The 10,610-nt window shown below is 47.8% G+C and overlaps 1 protein-coding gene across 2 annotated transcripts; it reads right to left on the bottom strand.

The window, feature by feature from the left end:
- Positions 1 to 3,820: 3,820 nt before the first annotated feature.
- LOC120672054 (probable splicing factor 3A subunit 1) lies at positions 3,821 to 8,289 on the bottom strand. Of its 2 annotated transcripts, none has more exons than XR_005673949.1 (3): positions 6,089 to 8,209; positions 5,649 to 5,980; positions 3,821 to 4,285 (listed from the first exon to the last, which is right to left on the bottom strand). XR_005673949.1 is itself a non-coding variant. In XM_039952344.1 (3 exons), the coding sequence occupies exons 1-2, from the start codon at positions 8,207 to 8,209 to the stop codon at positions 5,711 to 5,713; spliced, it is 2,391 nt and encodes a 796-aa protein (XP_039808278.1). In that variant the 5' UTR covers positions 8,210 to 8,289; the 3' UTR covers positions 3,821 to 4,285; positions 5,684 to 5,710. The 2 variants fall into 2 exon arrangements, 1 of the variants encoding a protein (XP_039808278.1); XM_039952344.1 differs by having other exon boundaries at positions 5,684 to 5,980; positions 6,089 to 8,289.
- Positions 8,290 to 10,610: the final 2,321 nt, after the last annotated feature.

Here is a 10,610-nt window from a genome sequence, read left to right as displayed (position 1 = left end):
TTTATCTTGTGCATCCTGTTTTGCAGGTTAGCAAGAGTTCTTCTAATCCGGAGAGAATTAAAAAAAAGTAATAATTTTCGGAGTGGGCAAGGATGAAATCTGCTGAAACTGCAAATTTCGATCGAAAAGATCAGCAGGTGCTCGATTTGTAGAGGAAAGAATGAGACAAGAGAACAAGGAACGGATTTTTTTTTAATTTTAGATGGTCACAACTGGTCTGAATTGTCACTCGTCAGGGAAATAGTGACGCCCACACAGTCCATCTCCCCACTGGTCTTGGGTCGCCAGCATCTCGCCTATACTCGCCCCCGCGACGTGGTCTCGGCTTCTCAGTTCTCACCGGCTGGCCTCCATTGCATTGCGGTTTGGCGATCCGAGTCAATCTAATTTGATTGGATAGGAGTTATCCTCGACTCCTCACACAAGGTACAAGTAGAAAACGGGGAAGAGAGATGCAGTGAATGAGGGGATTGCGGCGTAGCAAGACAGTGATTGTCCTCCACTAGGAGACTTGACAAATACCATCAGCATAGTGAGGCGATTGTCCTCCACCAGAAGATCTGACAAATACCATCAATTATTGCTAGAATGCATCCTATATTAGGCTGCAACTCATTGACCCTAAAGAATGTAAACCCTAAAGAATGCAAACGAGCAAGGGAACAAGGCTGATATGCATCAATATCTCTCAACTAGAGGAATAAAAAAAAAGAAACGTCGTGACTCCCGGCAAAGAAAGAAAGGTGATTCATCCAATCATTTTTAAATGGGTTGCAATTAGTTTCTTACATGTTGTACAATTAATTTGTAGATGGTGGTTCATCCCGGCCTCATAATGTGAGCGGCTTTATCTTTTTATAAAATTATTTATTTTGTTTAAAAATTATATGTTCGTAGCATCGCACGGGCCTTTTATCTAGTACAGAACAAATAGGCCTACTATAACCTACCATGGGTTATAGTTATGCAGGCTATGCTTATCAAGAGGATGCAAAAATTGGAAATTATGTTTCTGGGAGATAGCTAGACGAGTCAATGCGACATTGCCTCGTAACCGACAGCATTGCCGTCTTACTCTTGTTTTGGCTGTAAGTTAAGGCCAATTTCAGTTGGAGTATCATGAGAGTGTCATGAGCATTAAATATACTGACATGGCATAAAAGAGAGAAGGAGGAGTGTCATGAGATGTGAGAGGAGTGTCATCACAATGATATATGACACTCTTCTGGCTCGGTTACCTAGTTTACAAACTTGGTAACTGTGCCATGACACTCCTCTGTCCTGAAATATAAGTCATTCTGGCATTTTACCAGATTCATTGAACATTCTCTGAAGCTAGACAAACTGTATGTCCAGATTCATTGAACATTCTATAAATATGGACACATTAAAACACTCTCAGGATGACTTATATTTCAGAACAGAGGGAGTAAGTTGCTAACATGCAAGTAGCTGCAAGTTTAGACCCTCTTTTACATGGATTAAAATTAAGTGCTAAACATTAACACCTATTAGCACAAATATTATTGCTAAAATTTTTGGGAAAAGTTCATTTTTTCAACCTTGAATTATCACGATCGTCCGATTTTGTTCCTTGAACTACGAAACCAAACATCCTACACATTTAACTGCCGAAACCGTTCGAAAAACAACCCTGAACTCAACCTAAGGCGGTTTTGCTATAGTATAATTTCCAAATTTCTAGTATTTTACATCTCTCACAATTAAATAGTGGAGAAAGCATAGTTAATATTGTCTAAAAATCGTGATATTTTGCTGGGAGGTAGCGCAAGAGACAACGAATCAATTTCAGCTAGATATGCTACTTTAGACATAAATAAATTTGAATTATAAAATTTTAAAAATGGGTAGAATTAAAATTCGCTGAATTCTTAGGCCAGCTAAACCTTTGCTAAAAATTCATTAAAAACATGATAATACATAATTTTTTATTTAGCTTAATAATATATTTTTATTAGTCCAATTTTGTTGAAATTATTTGAAATCCTTCACAATGCTCAAATTTGATTATTTAAAATTCTAATTTGATAATTTTCTATAAAACTTGAGCCAATAAAAAATACTTTATTAAACTATATAAAAAATTTGAGTTATCTTATTTTTAATGTATTTTTAGCAAAGGTTTAACTAGCGTAAAAATTCTGCCAATTTTTAAAATTTTATAATTCAACGTCCCGTACATATAATGTCGCACATCTAGTCAAAATAGATTTATTATCTTTTTTTGTACCTCCCAACAAAATATCATGATTTTTAGATAATATAAACTATACTTTCTCCATTATTTAATTGAGAGGTGTAAAATCCTAGAAATTTAGAAACTATACTATAGCAAAACCGTCTTAGGTTGAGTCCGGGGTTGTTTTTCGAACAGTTTCGACAGTTGAAAGTGTAGGATGTCCGATTTCATAGTTCAAGGTCCACAATCAAACGATTGTGATAGTTCAAGGTTGAAAAATGAACTTTTCCCAAAATTTTTTGGTTAAAGTTTAGCTTATCATATTAGCACTCATATAGCACTCAAACCCACCGAATCCGATTTGCAGCAAAACACAGAAACCCTAGCCTGCCGCCGCCGCTGCGCCTCTTTGGCTCCCTTCCTCCCACCTCCGGCGACTTGCCGGTGGTCGTCGAGCGAAGGGGAGCCACCCCGTGAGTAGCTAGTTGAGTCTCCTTTCCCTGTTCCAATAAAGTAGGTTAGTGTCATGGCGTCATTCAAGGATTAGCGGTCGATGGTTCTCCGTCGGATGGCGGTTCTGTCCATCTTCGTCCTCTGTGTGTCCTCTCCGTCATTGTCGTTGAAGGTCGGCCTCTCCCCCTCAAGTTTCAGCTCCGCCGCCGCGCCGCCCCTCCCATCGCCCTCGTCCAAATTTGGGTCGGTTTGCCCGCCCAGATCCAGTCTGCCCCCCACCCTCCGCCTACCTATCAAGCTGAAGCATAAGGGGAAGGTCTCCTTCCCAGTCGTGAGTCCTCCCCTCTTCGAGAAGAGATTGGATATGTTTTCCCCTTCGGTGGGATCGTCTTTCCGGTCGTTGGTGCTACCACTAGCGGCGGCGGATTTCTTTTTCCAGCCGCCGTTGGTGATGGCTAACGGCGGCTTCAGAAGATATGGTCGATGTGCTTTCGGCGCCTCTTTACTCCCTACAATGGTTGAGCATACGGCGCCTCTTATGCGGCCTCTTCATCCATGGAGTCTTCTGTTGGTGAGATTCGAGTTTGGATCTGGTGTTGTTCCATGGCGATGGAGTTTTCCGAAGCAGTGGAAGGCGCCAGTTGCAAGGAAGACCAAGGGTAGAGACCTAGTGGTGTACTTCAATCGCTGTGTTCGCTTGGCTGTGGCTGATGGCTAGTGCTGATTTGTTATGAGAGAACAGTACTGCTGACTGGTTTATAGCTGGTGGCTAGTGCAGATTTAGTATGAGAGAACAATATTGCTGGCTAATTGGCTGACAAACCAAGCGAACACAGCAAATGTAATTTTACTTTATGTCAAGGTCTTGATTGTAAAAGGGGTTATTATATCTTAATGAAAACCGATCCCTTTCTCAAAAAAAAATATTAGCACTCCTATATTGAAATAACAAATGCTAAAGTTTAGCACTAGAGGCATTAGCATTTGGATCCAAACACCCTCTTAACAAGCTGTGCTAATCGATGAAAGTTCAATACAACCCACTCACTGAATGGCTAGTGTTGACGTTTCCCATAGATAAGCATCTGTTATAGCACTGCGGAGGCAAAAATATCCATATAAAAAAAGCTACCATTGGACCAATACTGATTTCAGTGGCACACATCCTTTGGTCAAAGATTTATACTAGCATATCATTTATATGCAAGAGTTACTTTCCGCTCTACGAACTACCGGTCTCTAGACCACAATGGACAAATTACAAATACCTCGTACACGAGAAAAATTACACATAAAAACAAGATTTCCATTCCTCCGCCTGATCCCCAAAGTATTTTAGGATCAGAACACTCAATTCTGCAATACAACAGCTAGCAAGGCACCTTCATCAATACAAAAGGCAACATTTCTACCACAGGGTAATCCAATGAAAACCCCTAAAATGCACGATCAGTAATAACTATGAAAGGGTGCCTTTAAGTCGTGTCCAAGCCACCACAATTCGGGACTACGGCATGATGGCATGACCAATGCTATAATGGAAGCAGCTAGATCAATACAATAGGCTACTCATGTAAAACCATGCATCACCTATTGGGGGTTGGTTCTTCAGGTTGGCGGGGCTCATGGATCCTGCAATCGATGAGGATAAACATTAAGTTTTAAGATAAAGCTAAACCAAAATCTTTTGATGCCAGAATTTGCCTTATATTTTTTAAAGACCATAAACTTGTGTTTCTTATTCATTACGCCCAAAATCAACTCAACGAAGATCCAATTCGAGCATTAAAAACCAACTTAAACCAGGTCAGCTCTCTCAAGTCAGTACGCAGATATCATGATCCAACAAGTTCGAGCAACTCAAGAAGAATAGAAGATATAAATTTTGACGCTCTTTAAAAAGGTTGTGCCTCATATACTCAAATGCATTTTACGCCCTAACTTTGGCAGTACGTATGACGTACATATTAGCATTTGCTCCACCTACTCAAGTCAGGAAGCATATAACACAATCTCACAAGTTCTGAGCAGAAAATATGAGTTAGACTTTAGCCTAGTAATTGATGAGAAAACACATACATTAAGCACTACCTACGAATATAACTATCTTGAATTCCTTCGCTCCAAAAACTTAAATGATATAAGAATTGCAACAACTACACTCCAGATTTCATCCACAAAACATCTTTATTGGACCCAGTTATTCTCAAAAGGACCAAGATGTATCATATAATTTGCTTAACACTCTTGAACCTACTACGTGTTGCAGTAACACTAATTAATTATTCCTTGGGCATGAAGCATCAGCTTGATTCCATGAAAGCTATCTATTTGCTGCCATGATCCATCTATTATATGTTCATGGTTAAAAGCTCAGGAAAAGTGAAAATATGCTCTGCTATTAAAACAACAAATTTAAAGTTGATTTAATGCACAAAGTGACAAAACCAAACTGAAAGCATGCCACTTAGACATTCTTATTACTTACTGTCACAACTAGTCTGTACACATGAACACTGAGAACGAACAAACTGCATTTCTCGAGAATGTCTACGGAAACTGAATCTGAGACATGAGACCGAATCAGCACCTCAGTCATGTAATAAGTACGTAACAGATAGTACAAAGTGCCCTTGGCTACAAAGTGTAACTAACTAGGAGTCTAGAATTGGAGAAACAATGATGCATCATATAATGTGCAAGGACACTGCTACATCAATGCAACTTTGGAATAGAAGGTTCAGAAAACATTTGGTAGTACTAGCATAAACTGTGATAGAACATTTGGCAAAGAAAACTAGATCCTAGGCATGTATCCAGTTGCAACCTCAATTAACATGCCAGGTGATATGCCATGGTACAACATCATAATATTTAACTGTAGCGAGATAAGAGGAAAGTAAAATGTTGATATAATGAAAAAGAGATTGTGCCTAGCATATAAAAGAAACTAATAGGAAACATGCCACATCAAGATCCAGCAAAAATGTTTTACATGATAGGTGCTGTAGAACAGTTGTAAGCATTGACCTGGCACTATACTGCAGTCGAAAAGACTCATTTCTTTCTCCCACCACGCTCCCTCAGTGTTAGGTTGATCACCACTCCAGGACCCACATTGTAGTAAGCAAGAGTAAGATTGTCTTTGAGGAAACTAGTCCTCACACTCAGCTTCTGCTTATTTGCAGGGAGCTGCAGCTCTCCAGCAATCTGCTCCTTCAGACTACCAACTGTGTCTGACAGTGATTGGACAGGAATCTGCAAAACTTGGCCTCGCAAGTTTCCTTCATCAAGGTTGGGCACAGATACTGAAATGCTAGCAGGGCCCTGCAGACAAGAGATTACATTAGCATACCACAATCCTTAAATAATAATATAACTAGAACAAGCATGGAAATAAAGGAAGAGAGAAAAATTGACAGCCAGAGCCATTACCGGATGCTGAGCAAGGAACTGCTCTGCTGGTATAAGAGAAGCATCATCGGTTCTCTGCTTCTTAGGTTCTGGTTCATCTGGTGGAGGTGGTTGCTCTTCAGCAGGAGGCTGCGGAGGAAGTGGTGGTGCAGGAGGCTGAGGGGCACCAATGGAATTGACCATGGGTGGCATGTGTGGTGGCGGGGGCATACCAAATGAGCGTGGCGGACCAGGCATAAACTGAACCTGACCAGGAGGCGGAGGAATACCGGTGGGCATATGAACCATTTGGCCTGGCATTCTCATCATCGGTGGCTGCCCTGGTATCTGATGTGGAGGTGGATGCATGTGAGGCATCATCTGCGGAACTCCAGGCATATGAGAAACCGGCGGTGGGCCAGGATATTGTGTTTGTGGAGCGATAAAGCGAGGAACATTAGCAAGAGGAAGTGGCTGAGGAGGTCGGGGGAATGGCTGCATGCCAGGTCGGACAAGTGGAGATGGACCAGGAACAGGTCTCCCATCAACATTTGAAGGATCAAACTGTTCCTCACCACCCTGTGACAATGCATGAGTAGCAGTCCGACCAATGCTACCAGAATGACCATCCCAAATAACCTGCTTTGGCTGCTCATCCTTTTTCTTCTCAATCTCTGCCTTGACAGCATTAGAGACCTCTTCCTCGGTGGTCCCAAAAATATCAGGGCGAGTGCGAGCAAGACCAACAATGTTCCGTGAAATCTCATCATCCGGTGCAAGGGTGGTCTCCTTAATTTTGGCCAACATCCTCTCTTTCTGCTCCTTGTACTTAGGGTCAATGAGTGAGATGCGCATGTGTTCCTCCATCTCGCTGATGGGGATAAGCTCCCCAGTTATCGGTGAGACAACAAACTTGGTTGGGTCTCTCTCCGCAGGGATCCTCTCCTCAGGCCTCTTGTAGTTCTTGACAATCCTCATAGGTGCCTCATCATCACCAGCCACCTTAACTTGTGCTCCTCCATCATTCTCCTCAAGCTGTGCTGCACGCATTCCTTCCTCAACAAGTTGCATCTCCTCTTCATCCATTTCCATCTCAACTTCCTTAGCAGGTTCCGCTAATTCCATTACTTCATCCTCTCCCAAGTTCTCCATCCTCTTCCGGCGCTTCAACTCCTGTAGTGTAGGTGGCACAGGAAGTCCCTCGTACTCATCATCTGCAAATTCAATTGTCTCAACAACAACAAAATCATGCCAGTCAATCATTGACATCTGCATCCGTTCCTGCTCGATCTCATCCTCTGCCTGCTGCCTCGCCTGCTCCTGCGACCGATCCCACTCCAATCTATTCAAGCATCTCTCCAGTACTGTAGTCAGGTCCTTTGAACCCTCCCTCAACTCCTTTAGAAGTGCAGGCACCCCTTCCTCCGGCCTTAGCACCCTGGAGTACGCATCCGTGAGCGCCGTGAAGAATGGGAACATGCTGTGTGTGGGCCGGATGAAGTGGAACTGCATGTTCGTGCTCTCGCGCTGCGCCAAGCTCGTCAAGAAGTTCTTACCATTCCGCGCCACGAACTGCGCGGTCAGCTTGATGATGTCCAGCTCCTCCCCTGTGATACCCTCGGGCAGCCGCACCGTGTACAGCTCCGCCTTGGGTGGCACCAGCACCTTGGGCGGCGGCGCCACGCGGAAGGGCGCGGAGTGGTCTGCCTTCGCGTCCGCCGAGGCGCCATCTGCCGGAGCGGCGGCGCCGTCGGCCGGGGCCGACGCTTGTGCGTCGGCGGGAGCTGCGTCAGGCTCGGCGCCCGCAGGGGTGTCGGCGCCGGGCGGCGCGGCGGCGATCTCGGCGACGCGGTGCTGGTAGTAGGCGTGGTAGGGGTCGGAGGGCTGGAGGAAGTTGAACTTGGCGTTGCCCTGGTTGTGGGAGATGATGCGACGCTCGAACTCTGGCCCGTTCTTGGCGACGAAGGTGGCCGTCTTCTCGATGATGACGCGGATGTCGGGCGGAGGGTGGATGATGCCGATGGTGCGTGTGTGGGTGGCTACCGTCGCCGGGGGCTCCGCCTTCGCGCCGGGAGGGGGAGGCGGAGGCGGCACCTGCTGCTGCTGGTCGGCGTCGCCGCCGTTGCCCTCCGGCGCGGGGAGGGTCAGGATGGGGTTGCCCATGGTGGCGGCGGCGGGATTAGGGTTTCGGCGGGTTTAGATCGGAAGGGGATCCCCCGATTGGAAGGGAGGCGGAGGAGGAGGAGGATGTCGGGGACGGGGTGGTTGGGTTTTGTTTGGGCCAGGTTGGGCCCGAGTCGGTTTTGTTTGAACCGACGTAGTGAGTAGTTTGGGCCCTATTTGAGCTCTCCCAATCCTTCCCGTTTTCCCTTTGCTACAGTAGAGAAGGGCGACCGGGAGGCGATTCCGTCGGCTTCGGCTTGATTCAACCGCTTCCCCCTCCTCTCTGGTGGAGAGGGAGGGGAAGCTGAATCGGCCGGAGATTGTATAGTTTAGGTTTAGGATTAGTATCTAGTCTATACTTAAATAAAGTTTTTTCATGGTGGTTCGGTCGTCGTGGGATCTGCTCGTGCCCATCGCTGCAGCGCCATCCGGAGGGATAGAAGGTCAGTGTCACGGTGTGCAAACCCACAGCCGGGTGGCGTAGTGCACCAGCCTAAACCCAGAGGGTGAGTACTCGGGGGTTAGCTAGGATTAGCCCAATCTAGATGCAAGAACACGATGAACACAACAAGTTTAGAGTGGTTCGGGCCGCCGAAGCGTAATACCCTACGTCCACTGTGTGTTGGATTGCTTGCGCTCTCAAGAGGTTGAGAACGGGATTGTTCGGAGCGAATCCGAGCTTGTGTTGTGAGAGTGTCGAGAGAGGGACTCCCAAGAGTCCAGCGAGACTTGAGTCCCCCCCCCTCGCCTGTGCAGCGAGCGCCTCCCTTTTATATCTCAAGGGAGGCGCGTCCATGGCCGTTGAGTCCCCGACAGGTGGGCCTAACGATGTAATATAAAATAACATACTGTATAGACATTATGGCGTTGCAGGCGACGGAGATCTCATTCCTGGATTTCCTTGCTCTGTCCGTGGGAATCTTCCGTCCGGCATAGCCATGCCCTGTCTTGTCGAAATGGCGCCTGTGCATTGAATGCGGTGGGTGGGCGAGTCTTCCAGCGGAAGATTCGCGCCCGCGCCTGCGCCTGCGGGCACGTGGCGCCCCTGGACCCCGCCCCGGCGGTGTATTGGTTCTACGCGCGTGGGAGGTCCGGACGGACGCGGGGAGGTCCCGGACCCCTATGGGGGGTCCGCGCCCTCGGCTGTTGGCGCGGAGCTTCCCCTCCTTAGGGACACGTGGCGTCACCGGACCCGTCCCAGAGCGGGGAGCGGGTCCGGGGCCGTTGGACCGGTGAGGTAAGAGCCTGACCCGTGGGGCCCGGCTGCTCTGCCCCTTAGGGCGTAGTTACGGATGACTACGCGAGTCCTACCTTGCTGCAGTAGGAGTGGGTATCCCTGCTACAGGGTACCGACAGTGGCCCCCGGGCCCACCTCGGGAGAGACAACGAACCCGCAGGTGGGGCCACTACTGTCTTTTGGCTCTGCATAACTTGAAGCCTCTAGCGTTAGACTGTGCACGCTGCAGGAGTCTTGTCTGGCTTTGACCATCCATCGGGTTTTTCGCTGCCTCATCACATCGCCCTTTCACACCTTCGTTTGTTGCCCGCCTCTCCTGAAAGGCGGACCTGGCCCCCTTGTCATGGACTGGGCGGCTAACACCAGGCGTGAGCGTCGCTTGGCTTCCAGCGACGGTTCCGGGGCGCGCCGGATGGATCAGGCTTCATAAAGGGTCGAACTGCATATCGCGGTTACCTTTCCGCATTCGCCTTCTTCCTTCCAAACCCTTGCACCCCTTTGACTTCGAGCCTCATTGCCCCTTGCTCTTCTGCGCAGATTGTTCCTTGCCTCCATAGGAAGATGGCGTCCCTCGTTCGTCCCCGTCGTTTCCAAACCGAGGAGGAACTGAACATGGTGCGCCGCCTGCTTGGGTGGAGTCCACAGGAGACTGCTTGGGGGATTCGAGCAGGCTCGGTTCCCCTCGGCGATCTGCGCGCCGGGGAATTTGTGTTGTTTATTTCGCACATTTCCACCGGCTTGGGGCTGCCGATCTCTTCGTTCTTCCTGCTGCTGCTGGAGGATTTCGGCCTCCAGCTCCAGCATCTCACGCCCCACTCCATCCTCCTGACTTCGATCTTCGTCCACTTATATGAGATGTTCGTGGGGGTGCGGCCCTGCGTCATTCTCTTACGCCACTTCTTCGTCCTGGTGAAGTCCGGGACGGGCAAGGATGAAGTGGGGGCATACTACTTCCAGACGAGGAGCGATCTGCGGACGCCCTACATCCCTGGGCTTACTGGCGGGAAGTGGGAGGATTGGCGCAAGGAGTGGGTGATCGCCACCACCGAAGCCAACGAGCGCCTCGTCATGCCGATCGAGGGACCCGCCTCCGATCGCCAGTCCTAGAGGGCCAAGCCGTCCCTGCTGCCGGCGTTTGACCCGGTGCTGAGCAAGATCAGGGCG

The sequence above is a fragment of the Panicum virgatum genome, chromosome 5N, assembly GCF_016808335.1.
Source record: "Panicum virgatum strain AP13 chromosome 5N, P.virgatum_v5, whole genome shotgun sequence".
NCBI lineage: Eukaryota > Viridiplantae > Streptophyta > Magnoliopsida > Poales > Poaceae > Panicum > Panicum virgatum.
This window is presented reverse-complemented; position numbering and strand designations above follow the sequence as displayed.

Coding starts and splice junctions, on each gene's coding strand:
- LOC120672054 (XM_039952344.1), bottom strand. CDS start 8,209: ATGGGCAACCCCATCCTGACCCTCCCCGCGCCGGAGGGCAACGGCGGC. Junction 5,981..6,088: donor AGTTCCTTGCTCAGCATCCG/GTAATGGCTCTG, acceptor TCTTGTCTGCAG/GGCCCTGCTAGCATTTCAGT.